Source organism: Larimichthys crocea, chromosome XXI (genome assembly GCF_000972845.2).
Source record: "Larimichthys crocea isolate SSNF chromosome XXI, L_crocea_2.0, whole genome shotgun sequence".
Taxonomy (NCBI): Eukaryota; Metazoa; Chordata; class Actinopteri; family Sciaenidae; genus Larimichthys; species Larimichthys crocea.
Window position 1 is genome coordinate 20,338,397 of NC_040031.1, and position 18,027 is coordinate 20,356,423.

Here is an 18,027-nt window from a genome sequence, read left to right on the forward strand (position 1 = left end):
TTTACACTAAATACACAGATGACAGTTTGTAAAGTTGGTTTGATACTTGTGTGGAGCTGCAGGGCTGCAGCTCTGCAAACAAAATGAGAACTTTCTAGAGGAGTTAAATAATAAATTAAGGGAGCCCAGGGGATGGTCTGTGGATAATTAATCAATGAAGAATCTAAATTCTGCAAATACTAAGAGACTTCTTGGAACAGAGTACTTGTATGGGATAAACATAGGTTTACACCATCTATACCTGCTAAATAATGCTAACAAATAATGTCAGTTAACCTAATAATAAATTTAGCAGTACTTTTTATACCACCTCAGAAAACACAAGGCTCTCCAAGTACCACTGATTTGACAGACAGAGGGTTGGTTACACGTGATCTACCTACACCGATTTGTGATTGGAGCCACATTTTTTTTTTTTTTTTTGCAGTTTTTCTCCATATATACATACGCACGGTTTGCACAAAATGTTTTTTTAATTATTCCATAAAAAAAAGAGAAGAAAAAAGATTCCTCCAAATACCACAACAGGAAGCATCAGTGGTACTCATATCATAGTTTGAGAACCAGTAGTCTAGAGTCTAAAACTACTAAAGTTTACATTTAAATCACATTCACAACAGTTGCAATGTGAAATCAGGTTTTTAAAAACTGGTTAAAACATAGATCAAACACCAACATTTGCACGGAGCTTATAGTACAAATTAAAAAAAAGAAACTAAGGCTTATAATTTATTTATTTACATACATACAAAATCCAAATAACTCACAAACATTTCTGTTTTGCTTTCTTTTTACACAGTTTGATTCTTAACACGAATAGACAGAAGGCAGTACATTTCTTATACAAATGAACAAAAAAACAAAAAAAATACCATGAACTTGACAGAAGCCCCTTAATCAGCTCTGTGTTCCTCAATAAGGAGTCGAGAAAAAGTGATGACAAGACATTAAGGCAAGGGCAGGGACACACAGGCCAAAGTAAGGGAAACTAAAACACTTAAAAAAAATAAAGATGTCGCCTTATTTCTCTGGACCCAGCGGTGAATGACGTGGGGTTAAAAGAGACGGAGAGGACGTAATCTCCAACTCAGAGAAGTTTGACAGACAAGGACAAAAAAAAAAAAAAAAAGCATCCAACAACCATCCTCCATGTTGTTTTTTACTCCACACACCCAAATGTGTCTAGAAATTAGGATCATGGTTGGAGATTTTTTTTTCAAATCCAGACATCAACCAACAAAAATTATTGACGTAACAGAAAAGACAACAACACTGGAATCTCAGGATAATACATTTACATCACCGTGTGGTGAAAATATATAAAAAAAAGAATGACGATTAGAAATAAATGCAAGAAAAGTACTCTCCCTTCACACAGTCACGGTTTGAAAACATTTTGTAGTTCACACGTTATTTTTGACACAATTTTTTTTGACACTTCTTTCCTCGGTTTCTGCTGAGGAAGCTAACTTGACGGTCATTTTTGTTCAGAGCGGCTCGCTCTTCAAGATTCTGTGCAAACATTCAATGCATATCCATACAGTAAACATTTTTATATATATGTATTATATTTATATAGATCTCTATAGAACATGACTTTCCGCAAGTTATGGCAGTACTGTCACACACACACATTTTGTCCTTGAAGACAAAATTAGACACAAAAGACAACTGCACTGCTTTTAACTCTTCAGATTTTTTTTTTTAAAGAATGCACAACACCTTCCACTTAATTACCTTTATTCAGTCACTGCACGTGTTAAATATCACGTTATTTACAAACTGATCTAAAAAGTCAAAATCTGCTGAAAAGTGACTTTCATTTCTTGTAAATGTAGATGCACTTAGTACTTAAAAACCTCAGCCCTGAAGATTTAAAAAAATACAATAAAAGGAGGCATCACTTGCGTTTTTGTAAGTGATCTGAAAAATACAAGAAAGAAAAACAAAGAACAAAAAAGGGGGGCATCGCTTGTATTCTTCAGTGATTCAGTCGACTAACTAAAAAGGTCAAGTGGGCTTTAAGTAACATCTATAGAAACTTTGGATGAGACTGAATGATCAGTGGATCAGATCAGAAGTTCTTACATCATGCCTTAGCACCAATATTACAGAGAAATAAATATCCCTGCATTAGGTCCAGTACTGATCTCTGTGCATGCTCCAAGGCCACTAGAACGTTCTCAAAAAGAAACATTGCATACCTCATAATCAAGTGGACGTTGTGTGCAAAACCATCTAAAACTTAATACGTCACCAAGAATAAAAGCTTTTTTTTTTGTTTCCTCTCTCTCTCTCGTATTCGAGAACATAGTGTAACTAAAAGTTGACCATCGATCTGCGTCTTGTGATCCCCCTCTCGTGCCGATTACCCAGCCACAGACTACACAGTAAAAAAACAAAAACGTACCTACAACCTAATTCTGGCTACGACGACACGTCCACAGCTCCAAGCTGGGAGAGGAAACATTTGGAGAACATGCTGCATTTATTTGGTTAAAAAGTCTTCAGGTGATCGGCCACCAGTCACTGTATTTCTAACTAGTGACTGGGATCCAACCTACTAATTAGAGGACTACAAAACAAGAATCTACATGGCTCCATGATTTACCCACTGAGCTCAGCTCCTCTCTGCCCCCCTCTAGATGTAGCAGCTCCCCAGTTCTCTAAGACAAAAAGTGCTTTCCTGCCTGATGTGAGGAATACATTTACCCCTTTTAAGTTGAAGGATTTGTGAGAGGAATCTACTGAGATAGAAGTGAGTGAGGTAACTGTGCTTGATCTAGCACTTCCTGCTGTGAGTGAAGAAGTCTAGGGAGAGGAAGGTTGGCAGTATACTCCAAGACTTTGTGCGGAAGTTTGCTTCAATCATCCGATATCCTTTCTCTCCCAACGCACCTGTCCCTGACTAACAGGTGTGCAATGAGATTTTTCTAAGTACGCTACAAGCAAAAAGCGAATTTGGTACGTTCTCTTTTTAAAACCTCTGTGAGTGAGTGAACATCCCTAATTCGATTTTGCAGGCCTGACGTTAGAGACACATGAGACAGGAAAGCACTTGTGAGTCATGAAAGTTTGTTCCAGGGTGGACGAGGGGAGCGAGGAAGAAAAGCTCAGTGGGGTGAGATAATGCCCCAGCTTTCTCTCATCCTTCCAGGAGCCTCGTTGAGTTGGAGGTAGGGGGCTCAGCTACAGGTCGGGTGAAGACTAGGCGTCAGCTGGGTTGTGTCTGAGGTCAGAGTTGTCAGCATGACTCTTCCAGGGCGTTGACAACCTGCTCCAGGATATCGGGGCAGTAGTCTGCGATCTGCTGGAGAACAGAGTTGGCGTACTCCTGCAGCTCTCCGCTCTCCTTCTCACACACCTCCAGCTCCCGCTCCAACTGCAGGGAAAACGCATGAATTAGTTTTAATTACGCTAGAAGTTTAACCCAGTCACAAGAATCACTTATTTACTGGATAAAAACATTGGAATTGTATTTTCTGTCAATACTTTTCTCTGTTTTTGTGTTCAGTTTAACTTCAGATGCTCTGAAATGGATTTCATTTTCTTCATTGTGTTTTTAAATGTGGTTCTAACAAATTTATTTGCTATATATGGCTGTGTGTGCCTCTGTGTTGGTGCTGTACAAATAAACTTGCCATAACTAAAAAACAGTAGCCTTGCCTGGCAGCTGGACTCCCCTTCAAGCTGTGTTCTTGTGTCCGAACACAGTGGTTACAGACCAGTCAGCTGCCTATGAGGAAGTACTGGCAGCTACGGGCGTGATTTATCTCAGTTGTGTGTGAAAGGACTGCTTGCTCCAAAACAACAATAGTAACTGCTAAAGAAGTTAGCGTAGATGCAGCAAGCATGAGTTATGAACTGATAGAGGAACAGCAATGAAAGCTTTTCTTGAAGGAAAAAATGTTTTCGCTCTTCTTCTGACTGGCTTTTGTAAAAATTTGACTACATTATATGGTTATTTGACTTGATTGGGTTGACATTCGCCTATGATAGTGAAAGACGTACTGTTCATCCAATCACATGACCTCTAGTTTTTGAGACTTAGATGGTTCTGTCTTACTCATTATCCAACTCCAATGCTCATCGTTCTTCACCGTGTCAAATCTTTCTGCCAACATACCTTTAATTTATGCGCCAAAAATAAATGGTCAAAGTTGAGTGCTGAGATGAATAACAGAGAGTGACTGAAACTTCCTTCACTACCTGTTCGACGCTCATCTTCTGGAGCTCCTTCTCCCAGTCTTCGGGGTCGCTGTGGTGGTAGTGAGAGGGTGGTGTGAGCTGGCTGAGGATGCTGGGGTCCCGGTCGTGGCAGAGGTCTGTCAGGTGGGCGATGTAGAGCTTGAGCTTACTGCGGTTCTGGGACAGGGCTAGAAGAGGGGGTATCATCTGCAGGGCATGAGGAAGGGGAAGAGAGATCAAGTTAGTGTGGGAATAAGAAAGGGGAGAGCGGTGAGGGATACACAATTTTTATTAATGCTCCTGTTTCAATGGTTGAACATAATGAAAGAACCAAGCAAAAAACAAAACATCATCTGCATGCATGCATGAGCCAACCTTCTCAGGTGCATTAATACTAGAGTATCTATAGATTATTATTTATGCATGTGACTTACTCAACCACCGATCACATCGAGGTTAAAACAATTATCCAATGCAAACACCTGCCTGAGTGGGTCAACATGTGAGGAGCTAATCACTGATGTCAGAGAGGTGGCATGCAAAGACACCATGATCTAAATCATCTCATCCTCTTAGCTTGTGCATGCAAACACAAACACAAACACACACACACACACTGATCGCCATCCCATGAGCTACGAGAAAAGTAATAAATGAAGTGTTAAAGGGATGAGTAGGAAGACCAAGCAATGATGATAATGACCATCGACATGACAAAGAAAACCACAACGAATGGAGGACGAGTAAACATGCCACAGAGCGACGATGAAGAAAGGTGTGACAGGTTTGTCTTTTTTTCTTTTCTTTTTATAATACGAGCTCACCCTTCTGAACAAAATGGCTGAGAGAGAGAGAGAGGGGGAGGGCAAAAGACTGGCTATGCCCAAATACCCTCCTCATCATCCTGTTAGCCACAAGATAAGCCAGTTGCAGCATTAAAAAGGAACATTTGGTTAGTGCAGATACAGAAAAAAAAGTTATGGCATCAGTTCAATCTATTTGACGACATTACCTTGTTAAGCAACAGCAGTTAATGTTATTATTGTTAATCAACTGCAGGGATTTTAGTGAAGCTGTCTGAGATGAGATGGAAACTTGACAAACTGGTCTTCAGGTTACCTGATCTGGAGAGGGTTTGTGATTTGTCTGGTCAGGGGCGGTCTTCAGATGGTCATCCTCATAGTTGTCTGCCATCAGTTTCATTCGGTTCTGAGTCTGTAAGATAAAAGATGGTAATAATAATAAAAAACACTTCAGTGACATGAGGGAAAAAGATAAATAAGAGCAGGACAGTCATGTTGTAAAACAGGTCAAGGACTGTGGCAGGCAGGTATGGTTGAGGTCACCTACTGGCCCTTCTTAATAAATGTCAGATTTCTAAAGCTGGAACAGAAAAGTTAAACATAAATAAGATGATGTTTACATCATAAATTCAGGTCCAGCACAAGAGGTGGACAAGAGGCCATTTTCACAGCAGATATTTTGACTCACGGTAAAAAAAGTGTTTCTATTCAAGTATCCCAGTAAGTCATGACAGTGAGACAGCACGCGTCATGACACCAGGACTCAGCTATCAGAAACAGATTACCGGAGTTGTGGAGCAAGCACACAGATTACCAGCCAGGAGCTTGTTTTATATGGGGCCATTGATTTAGTTTACTTTTTGATTGGCTCATGGTTAGAGAGAGCGTGTTTTATAGATGACGTCTAGGGACTTCAAATACTGTTTGTAGAAAAAGTTACCCACCCAGTATGACAGATACTCAAGGGCTTTATGCTAAAGACACAATTTACTGTTTCTGGATGAAGCTTTTGTGACTTAAGTCAAACTAACTTCCACGTCGCACACTTTTTCTGGTAAGACACCGAGTCCCTGCGCTTTATTCCCTGCTGGTGAATATATTCCGTGCGAGAGAGATGTGCAGAAACGGAAATAACATGACTGTAATCAACACTTCAATCATGTGCTCCCCTCCATGGATACCAGCAGCCCCCCTCCCCACCTGCTGTTTGAGCTGTTGCACCAGTCTGTCCTTCTCCCGCTTCAGCAGCGCCACCTCATCCTGGGTCTTCTTCTTCTTAGAGGAAGACAACTCCAGTAGGGCTATGTTAGCGTCCTTCTCGCTGATAGCTGCCAACAGCGCCTCCTGTCTGTTAGATGGAGATGAAACAACATGGCATTTACCCACACAAGTAAATAGCTCAATTATCATTTATTATTCATAGTGCAAAATCATCCTGCCAGCTGGGGAAGGCTCGAATTGGATGACATTTTACAAAGATGAGGGTAGCAATCAATACTCCACAGTCTACTCCACCTTACTGTGTGTGCGTTTATGTCTGTGTGCGACTTACTTCATCTCCAGCACCTCCTCCAGGTGTTTCCTGCGCTCAGCTCGCAGGGTTGAGAGGTGCGCCTCTTTCTCACACAGAGACTGCTGGGTAGAGGCCAGCTTGGCCCTCATGGACTCCAGCTCCTGCTTTACCTTCTCCATGGCCCCCAGCAGCTCCTCCATCTGGAAACACATACATACACAACAACAATTCAATCAAGGATAGAGTAAAGCAGATTACCCAGATCCATCAGTGAAAGCATGGGGCTTTTTTTGAAGGAAGACACACTTTTTGCCAGTACGAACTGCTCTAATAGGAGGCAGGGGGTAGCAGAATTCCTGTGGGCTTTTGGGAAGGACGAGGGATCGACTATAACACAGATACCATTAAAGATAAAGCAGTAAATTTCATTTACCTGTTATTCATTTAAAAAGGGCACAAAAGCACCATTGTTTCATATCAATATATGCTTTAATTACAATTGACTGAATGAAAGAGTGAATAATTTAACCACAAATTATCAATTTTATTGGCTACTTTGTACTGTATGAGCCAACCAATTATCAGCATTGCTAGGTTACACAAGCAAACAGCAGGTAAACAAAATAACATGGAAATTACACGGGCTGGAAACAGCAACACCTTACAAAATAATGCAATCCAACAACATTAAAGTCACCAAAACCCCTCAAATTTATTGCAGCATTGTTGTATGGGACTGCATGACTCGTAGAGGCGTTGCTGTTATTGTTGTCCACCCCTGTAAGCGTTGTTGCTCACTGATGGAGGTCACACGTACTGGGCTCATCATACCTTAGACCACTTAAAGTGGGCGAGGTTGGACTCATGCATTGGTTTGAGTGAGTGCTTCTGAGAGGCGGTGTGTAGCAGAGAGAAAACAAGAGAAAACAATGAGCAAAAGATGAAAGAACTGAGAAACAGACGGGAGGCCAGAGGACAGGAGGGAGGTGAAGAAAGGATGAGAAACACTACAATGGCAGCAAAAAGGTGAGGGAGAAGGAATCTCAGTATATGAAAGTGTTTCTTTTATCTGTATATAGAGGTGTTCAGGTGCTGTGGGTGTGATCTTAATATTGCTTTGTGGTATGTGTGTTTGTTTAGGACAGTTTGGGGGGAAGGTGTACCTGTTTCTCCTGGAGTGACCTGGCAGCCTCCTCCTGTGCCAGTACCATCTCTCGCTCCGCAGTGATCTGAACGCTCTCCCTCAGGGCCTCCTCCAGTTCCTCTATGCGCTCTGCCTTCTGACGCAGAGTGTCCTTCAGGACAGAAACAGGAGGAGGAGGAGGAGATTAGACCTTGGCGTGTTGACACTGAACTAGTACGTCAGATGCTGCAAATATGAACTTAGTTCTAAGTGCAGGGTCCAAGCAAAGTGCACACAAGCCTCACCTTCACCTGCTGGGAGTTCTCAGACATGTTGTCCTCTCTCTTCCTGGCCTCCTCCATGAGTCGAGCATTCCTACTCTTCTCCACCTGCTCCTTGTGCTTCAGAGAGGCCACCTTCTTTGACTGGTCTTTCATCTGCCTACAAGGACACCAAGGTGTACATGGGACAAGTTATATGTTATGTTAGAAGAGAAGGTATCATCTATGATGATTATTATTCCTTTTTTTTAAAAGAGAGATTAAGGAAAACACGTGTTTTAATTACAAATATGCATATAAATAAATTAAGGAGTAGAATTTTTATACAATGACAGGCTGCAAATAAAAATCAATCTCAGATTTAACTCAGGGTGAAAAAGAGAACAATAAAGAAGGCAAAAAAAGAAACAATGAGCATGAACAGGAGAAAGACAAAGCGTTCAATATGTCAGGACAAGGTAAAAGGCACCACATACTATAAAGAGGTAAGAAGGTGGAGAGAAACAAGGGAGGAAAAAATAGGAGAAAAAGACAAAAAGGATGTTGAGGTCTGGGAAGAGAGAAAAAGAGCAAATACTAACCTGGAGGTCAAACTGATGGGGTGAGAGATTTCCGGTGTAAAGACAAGAGAGGAGTAAAGAGAAAAACAGACTCAGACCAGGAAGATGAGTCAATATGAAGAAAAAGAGAAAGAGCCCTAGGACTATGTTGTGACTCCAGTGTCATGGAGGTCACATGGTTCACCACAGACACACAGGAGTAGAAGACAAACATGCAGAAACACTACACGAAAGATGGCTTTCCTTCACCAGCCTCTGCAACCGTACCTACAAGATTTATAACAGGTCTGCTAATAACATTCACCACATCAACTTTCAAGGCAATACTGCTAAGATGCCAAATGGCGGATGGCCAAATTACATTAAAATCCACTATTTAATGTACTAGAGGGCAGCGATCTCCAGAGTAACATGATGTCATTGAAGAAATATTCAGTGATCACAGGTCCAAGCTAGCAGAAGGGCGAAAATAGATAGAAGAAAGCACTCTGTAGCCACTTAACACAACAACAAAAACCCCCAGCACATACTGTAAGACTGAATCACTCAAAAACTCCCACAAATGAAAATCTGTCAAGACTTATCCAGGGTAACAATCAGAATGCTTAAACAGTGCAGAGTCACCAGCATGCATGTTTCCTCCCACCTCTCTAGTTCATTGATCTTTTTGTCCTTGTCGTTCTTCTCATTCTCCATTTCCCGTAGGATCTCCAGCAGGCGGTCCACCTCAGCCTGAGCTTTCCCAGAGTCCTCTTTGTGGCGGGCCACTTCCTGCTCAAGATTCCTAATGCGTTCGGCCAACTCTGTGTTGGCCTGAGCCTCCAGGGCTGCATTTTGAGCCTGACAAAAGACAGGATGGCAGTTAGAGAGCAGCCATATTCACTTCTGTGTCCGCAGGTAGGGATTAGATAAGTGGCAGACTATGTCATAATCACATAAAGTAAACATTTAGTAGCATCAGGTCGATGTTGAGCCAGCACACGAGCTGCCTGATTTTATTATCTCACTCTCTTAAGCTGGTTTTCCAGTTTGAGGCACTCCTCCTTCTTCTGCTCCAAGGCAATCTCCAGACTCTTGAGTTTGGAGTCTTTCTTCAGCCCAGAGGAAGCCAGGGATGATGCATGCTCCTTTAGGTCCAACAGAGATGTCTGCGCACACACACACATGCACAGAAGTAAAGATGAACCTGTTCCAGCTTATCAAACAAACAGGGCAGGAGACTGAGGAGGCTGAGGATACAACAGATCTAATAAAGGCATCCGTGACTCATAGAAAAAGCCTGATGTTCATTTCTGACAGGAATGTTTCACGTTAATAATAGAACCACGGTAAACAAGAGTTTGCCCCACGTTGTGTGAGCTGTTTCTCACCTCTCTGTCTGACAGGTCTCCCTGCAGTAAACTCAGTCTTTCCTTCAACTCCTTCAGTTCCTTCTTGTTACAGTCAAGCTCCTCCGTCTTCTCCCGGTCGTCTCTGTCCCGCTGTTCCTTTAGACGCTCAATGATGCGCTCCTAGGAGGAGGTGGAGACGATCACATAAAGGTGCTGCCTTCACAAGTGTAAACAGCCAACAATTTACTTTGCATACATAAACTTCACCTTTTCTGCGAGGGACTCCTCCAGCGTGGTGAGAGCAGTGTCAGTGTTGGAAGTGTCTGCCTGCAAAGATTTTACTCTCTCCTTCAGGCTGCTCATCTGCTTCTCCTTGTCCCGCAGCTGCTCCTGCAGGTTCTCAATCTGCGGGGCAAACGTGGTCAGTTAACATCAACATTGTAGCATTACAGGATTACAAAACAAGATCTATGAAAGTCCAAATCACCTTCTTCTGTAGCACATTAACTTTGCGCTCCTTAACCTCCAGCATGTCCTTGAGGTCGTGGATCTCCCCGTTGAGCGTGCCCTTCTCTTCTGACATTTCTTGTATCTGTTTGCTCTTCTTATTGAGAGTTGCTTCCTTCTCTTCCAGACGCAGGCGCAAGGCGTCCACCTGGTCAGGAAAATGTAGACAAGTGTCACTGACCATAACTGTGTCATTGTTAAAAATCAAAGCAAACTAACTTCTGTGCTTTTGTTTGTAGTACAATCAGTCTAAAGTAGTAGTACTCTTTCAAGACCCCTTGTTGTAAACATATTCCAAGGTCCTCTAGGTAAGGGTGAATAGAAATGTATCTTCTGTACCTCTGTCTGTAAGATGGCAGCCCGCTGCTCCTTGGCAGTGAGGGACTCCTTGAGGACTTCAATGTGCTGCTTGCTGTCTGAGAACTGGTTGGTGAGCGTCTCCAGCTTGGTCTGCAAACCAAGCAGCTCAGTGTCCTTCCTGGAGAGGTCCTGCTTCACCTGCTCCATCTGAAAAAGACAAAGGCGAAGAGCAAAGAGGGAGGGCTTGACATGAAACTTAGCAAGTCTGTGTCGTCTTGAATGAAATATAAAGCACTTCAGTCAAACTCCATCTCATGTCATCTCAGACCTTGTTCTTCATAAACTTGGTGTGGCTACGGTACACCTCCATCTGCTTCATCTCCTCCTGACGCTCCTCACAGCTCAGGAGCCCATTGGATTTCATCATAAGCAGCTCCTCCTCCATGTCTCTCAGGCTACGCTCCATTGAGTTGATTTTTGCATCCTGGGGTTGATAGAGAGGAAATCATGCATGTATCTTGGCAGATACACCACAAAACATACTCAGTACGCTTCTCTATTTAAATCTTCACCTTCATGTCTATGACAGTCTGCAGAGCCTTAGTTTTGGTGGATTCGGGGGTTCCTTCGTACCGACGGTGCAGCTCTTGCTGGATAAGATAAAGAACAACATATTGCCTGTATATATAAGATATGTAAGAGCAGTTTTATATCAAAGTATAAATAGGACAGAACAACATAACTAGACTAATGAAATGTAATGTTATATCTCTTGTGGTTGGACTGGACAATACCTCTCTTAGTGCACTAATCTCTCTGTCTCTCTGGTCCAGTAAACTTTCAAGGTGATGCCTGTGCATCTCTGCATCAGCCAGTCTCCTGGTCCGCTCCTGGTCCTCCTCTGATGCTTTGGCAGATGGGCCTGAGACAGAGTATTTATATAACAACTTGGTTACTACGATGAAATTGGTAGAAAGACATTTAGGTTATTCAAAGTTTTTGTAACAGTCAGCCTGAGCATTACAAGCCACATGGTTATGTTGCAGAGGCTAACACAGGAGACTTAAGATTTTCTCAGGAGTTTCTGAGGGACCGTAACATGAAATTATTTTGGGAGGCACCTACGCAAAGGTATTTGCATGAAACCCTCAGATGTTCTTAGCCTCAAACGCATACTTCCGTTCAAAGCATTCATTGTGGTTAGTTTATGGAGCAAGGAAAGACGGGGGAGAGAGTTTGGGTGTAGCTGAGTGGGAACCATTGTAGTTTTACGTTGTATCCTGAGACCAAAAGGTTTTAAGACCAGAAATGTTTGAGGAAGAAATATATTGACTGAGTATTTGGAAGTGATTGCTGGTTTTTCTATTGACTTTAATCGTGTTTTGTAAAATAATCTATTGGCCAATAGAAGAACTGCTCTGCAATGGCGTTAACATACAGTGTTAGCTATCTGTAAACAGTCAAGTCTCCACTGACACTTCATGAATATCAATCAGTGCTAAACACTACTCTCTCCAAGGCTCAAACCTTTGCTCTGCAGCATCTCCAGAAGTTTTTTGATGGATTCGTCTCTGGCTCCCAGGGTTTGTTTCTGCGTGTCAATCCTCAGCTCCATCTCCTCCAGGGTCTTTCTGAGGAGGAAGAGCTCTTTAGCCTGCCTCTCGTGCTCAGCCTGTAGCCGCCGGTAGTTTTCCTCTGTAGGTTCAGAAGTCAGGGCCAGGTCCCGGCCTTGGTTAGCGGGGTCTTGTTGGAACAGCTGGTTCAGGTCCCTCTGGATCCTCAGCTCATCCTGAAGTGCCTGAACAGTCATCTGGAGATGCTGGAGACAAATAAGAGGCACATGTGCAGCTTTTATACATGTATCCGTTTGCTGGATTTATTATGAACTGATGGATGGACATATTGATGATTTAAATATTACGGAAGGTACTCCCACCCCTCTTTATGGGAATGGATCGTGTCAGATTATTGTGTTACAGCCTGTTAAAAAAAAAATCAGCCTTTAATCATGACTGAAAATATAGCAATACCCTGACAGATGCACCCCCAACAGCCCAGTTTTGTGGACAGTGTTACATTTCATGCACAGAGAAATACAAGTGGTGAAACACAATCAGCCCAGTATAGTGTTGCATTGTTTGTGGCATCTGACGCCAGGGACACTTGGCAGAGCTGCTGTGAGACAGTAACACAAGGCTGTGTTACATTCTTGTCTGAACCAGCTGTGAGCGTTTTGAGATGACAGAACAAAGAGAGAAGTCAGTGTCTGCCTTCGTTTCTCTCTGTCCTCCTCCTCCTCCTCCTCCTCATCTAGCCCCCTCCCTTTCCTTCCTTTGTCATTCTCCTTCTCCCTCCACCCTCACGCACTATTCTCCTCCTCACACACACTATTCATCTACCTTGCTCTCGCCCTATCTCTTCCCTACAATACTCTCACCTCTCCTCTCATAACCCTCCCTTTCCATCACCCTCTCCACCCCGTGACTAAGGCTGACTCACTGCTGTGACTGCACCCCCCCCCCTCTCTCTCTCCAACACACTCAGAGGCAGATGCATGCAGGGACAAGCACGGAAACACACACTGAGACACACACACTTTCCTCCTTCCTCCTTCCTCCTTCCTCATCCCTCATATTCTCACACTCTCTGCCCACGGAGAGATGACAGTCAGGTGTTTGAGGGAGCACAAAGAATGAGAGATGTGATCCAAACACGGAGTCACAACTCGGAACAACACAGTGCACACAGCTGGACAAACTGTATACAAGTCTGTTAAAGATGCTCATATCTGCTCCACTTTACATCTATTTAGCAAGAGATATTATTAGGTGATGAAATATAGGTTATTAGGTATTCTGACCTTTTTTTAAAGGGGGAAAAGGAAGATGAAGAGATGGTAATAGCGAATCACAGAGAATGACAGTCATGTGTGGATGTAGTAGAGATTTTGAGGAAAACTGTGGCCAGCATACAACATGTAGAAACTCAACAGAATGACGCACACATAAACATACAACAGTCAGTTGGACCTACATTCAATAAGGCCATGCAGTTTAACCAAGGCCGTAATTACCTAAATGTGTGTGTGTGTGTGTGTGTGTGTGTCTGTGCTTCCCGTTGTATGTGTGCCTGCGTGGGAGGTGGAGGCTGACATATGAAAGCAGACATCTTTAAATTACAGCACCCACTGATTAGCCCTGCGCTAGTCAGGCATTACTGGGAATTAGTCCACAGTGTGATTTTGTGACTCAGCAGGAGTGAAAACGGCAAATTATACAGATCTGCCCATCCATTAAGAATCACAGTGAAACAAAGACTATTTCTCTTCATTAATGAAACTTAATTTGCACGGCTGAAAATACAATCCTGTGCCTATATTTTCTCAGTTATTGTTATCAAATACACGTGTGGGCAAACGGTATGTATAAATGTGTGAAGGCTGACACAGACTGCTGCACAAGGGAATGGGAGGCACATGAAAATGCTGTGTTTCTGCACCTAAAATCAGAAAGAAAGGCATTCATTAAGAATGACACTCTCATATTCAATAAACCTATTTACTTACTTCTAATCCTAGTCTGCTCTCGGCACTCATATTTACATTGATTCTTATTTTAATCCACAAGAAAATAGTGTGAAGTGAAGTGAAATCTGCATTTATTTAGATGGACTTCCTTTGCAAAACAAAAGTATACTGTTTTTTGATTATTTTTCAAACTCAATGAACACATCACCTGTATCCAAACGCTTTATAAATTAAAAGAGAACAATGCGATAAATGTTCTTAAGAAGTTACATAATCAAAATACTGCATTAAAAGTGATAATAACACACACTTTAATACTGCTACCTGTCACCACAGTTGGTTACTTATTTTCTGCTGTGGTTAAACTACTATATACATACAGGGTTTAAAATGTGCGCTTTAGCCACATCCAGCGATTTCTAAAAAATACAGAAATGCTGAAGCTGCCATTAGACTTACGCCCTCTTTCATCTATTAAGCATGAGCATATAGCTGCACATAAGAGGATTAACTAGATGTTCAAAAAGTGCCTCTAACCTATGCAGAGAGAGAGAGAGAGAGAGAGAGAGAGAGAGAGAGAGAGAGAGACTCGTACTAAAGCTGACACTAGGTGAAATGCCTTCATCTAGTCAAACATGTTTGACACCGAAATATTGATGACTCTATTCAGATTAGGAAAATTAGATAACGAGATCAGAAACAGGGAGTTTGAGGTAAAAGCACCGATTCTATCTATGAAATGAACATCAAGCAATGCTCACCTGTGCTTCGTCTTGAATGACGCGATATTGTTCCTTCCAGACGGTGATCTTTGAGACCTCATCTTTCCTCAGAGCTCGCTCCTTTTTTAACTCTGGGCTCCAGAAGGTCTTGATAGAATTCATGGAGGAACTGAGCTTGCTCTCCTTAACTTCCACTTCTCGCCGCAGCATCTCATTCTCACGCAGAACCTGAAAAGGCAGAATAAAAGGAGTGGCACATAAATACTGTATGGTGGCCTGTCAAACCAAGTCGACCTCTTCCTTAAAAATTCTGCATCATTGATAAGAGAGAAAACGAGCAGATTACCTCTTTCAGTTGCGCCTGCAGGTCCAGTATGGTGTTGTCTCTGGCCTGCCTTAGAGAATGGGGCACAGTGGAGGCCATGTGGTGGTCCCCAAATGCTAGAGCATCACCTGCCATCATGCCTGCTGGAAGCACAGCATTGCCAGGCACTGAGGTGGAGATGTTGGGGGTGCTGGCAGCCACAACTCCACTGCTGCTGCTTCTAGACCCATATGTCACCCTCTGTCTCCCCATCGTCGTCACTGTCCCACCACTTTTGGGAAGATGGTCACCTGCCATGGCGACCTCATTGTCACTCAGGTACATTGGTCCTGAGGTGGCATACGCAGCATTGAGGGACTGGATGTTCTCCATGGAAAGCGTCTTGCCTCCCGCTCCTCCAGGTCCCCCTCCACTGCCTCCAGTGCTGTTGGTGCGACGGTGTCCCATCCGAGGAGAACGGGGAAGACGAGGGGAACGGCCAGATCCCTGATTACCAGTACCACCTCCATCTCTTCCTCCACTATGGTTGGCATCCCCTCTGCCAACAGAGCGGGCACTACCGTACATCTTCTGCTAAATAGAAGGACGCCGCTGACAGCAACACTGACGTACGACTGCAAGTATCTGTGTATATTGTTGCTGATTTTGTGGCTGCGACTTGCACCAGTCGGGTGAATATGTGGCGGTGATCCTGCTTCAACTGGAGAAGGAGGGCACAATGTTCATGATAAAATAGAGGTCTGGATGCGGAGACGACGCTGACGGGCTTTCTTATTCAAAAAGGAGCTATCCAGTGGTACAAATTATGGACACCAATCTGCAGAAAATGTAAACAAACAAAGGGCATATCAGTTAATAAGATAACTAAGCCAGTGGTTACTTAACATGCAATCTAGGGTCCACTTTTAGTACAGTGTAAATGAGTCGAGATGTCCCCACATTCAGTCCAGACAGTTATGTAACTGTATAAAGTCAGGTCTAAGTAGTAAATTAATCTCAGATGGAGTCTGTCAGAACACAAAGTCTTTTTATCTGCTTGAGGACACAGATGTGGAACAGTTTGTCAGTGCATCAAGTTAAATTTTACGTTATAATTGTTGTACGGTACATTATTAGGTCAGAATACTGATGTCTAACGTTATAACTGTTACACTTTGTGCACGGTTTAATCTGTATTTTCACTTTTTTAACCGGATTTCCAGCTCAGACGTTAAACTGGCCGAGCAGTCTGCGTGGCCTTGCTAGCAGCTAACGTTACGTTAACGTACCGGCTAACGGTTAACGGCTGACATTTCTGCCTTTAACTTCGCGTTTCATCGCTTAAATGTTGTCTTTAGTTTAAGACCGGTGTAAAATTGTTTAAGTAGATTTAGCCTGCGGGTTAAATCTTGACTCTCTGAATCATTTCCCCCCCTCCTTCCCCAATGTGCTGACGCTATGGATTAAAAACTAGCAAGGGAGGGAAAAGGGGATTGTCCATGGTGGACATCGTGAGGGGAGCAAAAAAAAAAAAAAAAGAGAAAAATCTCCCTGTTCTTAAAATTAAAAACACAGATACAAACATTAAACAGATAACCAGATGTTTAATTGAATGTGGTGTCAAAATGTGGCACGTTAAACAGGACTCAGAGCCTTTTTTCACAGTCCTAACGACACCGTACAGGGTCTGCTCTGGAGACACCCACATCAAACCATTTTCCTCCACCACCTCTAGCGTCAGTGGACGGCTTTATAAAGATACGGTTTTCTCCATGCAAATGTTAGCACACCAAGCTGGGACTGCATTAAATGTCAAAACAAAGGGCTAAAATAACAAATATGAGCGTTAGCTCGCCGTGACACACGGAGGAAGCTCAGTCCATCCAATTTATATGTGGTCAAGCAGAACCTCTTATTTTTTTTCCTCGCTAACACAATAGCTCGTGGTGGAAAACCATCCCCAAACAAACTACCTGCTCTCGTTGTCTGGTGCTGCTCAAATCGGTGCCAATACCGAATCCTCTGTCAAGTGGAAATCGTCTGCAGAAACCGTCATTTTATGTTCATTTGCTCGGTAGGTGTCTATCTGATTTTCCCATCTTTTTTTTCGCCAGCAGTACCAGGCAGCGGCTCAGGAGAGCCAGGGCGCCTCAGTGACGTCAAGCCTCCCTGTGCGCGCTCACGACGAGTCTTCCTCGCCACGCTTGAATTTTTAACGCGCGGCCACGAGCCTCCTCCACCTGGTGGGGGGAATGTAGACATGAAGAGAGAGAGAGAGAGCAGACCTCACTCAGATACCAACATTTTGATAAAAAATATACAGCTTTTGATGAATATGATGTGATGAGTACAAGCTGTGGTCAAACTGACGTTTTTCTCGTTTCAATTCAGCAAGCAGGAACCACTGGAAATGTAGGTTTTTAACAATTAAGAGGCCTATCTTCCGCTGATATCAACAAAAAACTATTAATGTGACTTTGTGAATACACGCCTGTATATACTGTACATGTGTGTTCTGCAGTGTGCTTAACTTTTGGTGTGAAATTGTATAAAAGAAGATTTTTTTCATGATAAATCAACAAATACCACCAGGTGGCAGTACTTACTTTTAGGACAATTGTATTTCCGAAATGGTCGCATGGACACAAATATAATATTTTTGCTGATTGTTTTGTTGTTGTTTTTCACAAAATTTTCACAAAATTCGTATGCATGTATTAATATAAAACCATATGCCGTGGTAGTTTATTAGCCACTCATCGTGTCATTGTGATGTATTTTTCATATTTGGTCTATTTATTTGAAAGAAATCTCCTCTGGTCTTACAAATAATTTATCCTAGTCTATGTTTTATTATTAAGACCATATC

At 42.7% G+C, this 18,027-nt stretch overlaps 1 protein-coding gene across 4 annotated transcripts; it reads right to left on the reverse strand.

Annotated features, from left to right (window-relative positions):
- Positions 1 to 716: 716 nt before the first annotated feature.
- On the reverse strand, positions 717 to 17,366 carry LOC104940459 (ELKS/Rab6-interacting/CAST family member 1). 4 transcript variants are annotated; one of them, XM_019255604.2, is made up of 21 exons: positions 17,132 to 17,365; positions 15,201 to 15,996; positions 14,894 to 15,082; positions 12,134 to 12,425; positions 11,401 to 11,528; positions 11,179 to 11,253; positions 10,935 to 11,090; positions 10,646 to 10,813; positions 10,287 to 10,454; positions 10,067 to 10,204; positions 9,839 to 9,979; positions 9,476 to 9,616; positions 9,115 to 9,308; positions 8,490 to 8,501; positions 7,933 to 8,068; positions 7,668 to 7,799; positions 6,544 to 6,704; positions 6,192 to 6,339; positions 5,308 to 5,403; positions 4,210 to 4,395; positions 717 to 3,382 (listed from the first exon to the last, which is right to left on the reverse strand). In XM_019255604.2, exons 2-21 carry the CDS (start codon positions 15,744 to 15,746, stop codon positions 3,245 to 3,247), a joined length of 3,345 nt encoding a protein of 1,114 aa, XP_019111149.1. In that variant the 5' UTR covers positions 15,747 to 15,996; positions 17,132 to 17,365; the 3' UTR covers positions 717 to 3,244. The 4 variants fall into 4 exon arrangements, 3 of the variants coding, with proteins under 3 accessions (XP_019111149.1, XP_010755372.1, XP_010755373.1); XM_010757070.3 differs by having other exon boundaries at positions 11,179 to 11,256; XR_797809.3 differs by lacking the exon at positions 717 to 3,382 and adding an exon at positions 5,013 to 5,092 and having other exon boundaries at positions 4,310 to 4,395; positions 11,179 to 11,256; positions 17,132 to 17,366.
- Positions 17,367 to 18,027: the final 661 nt, after the last annotated feature.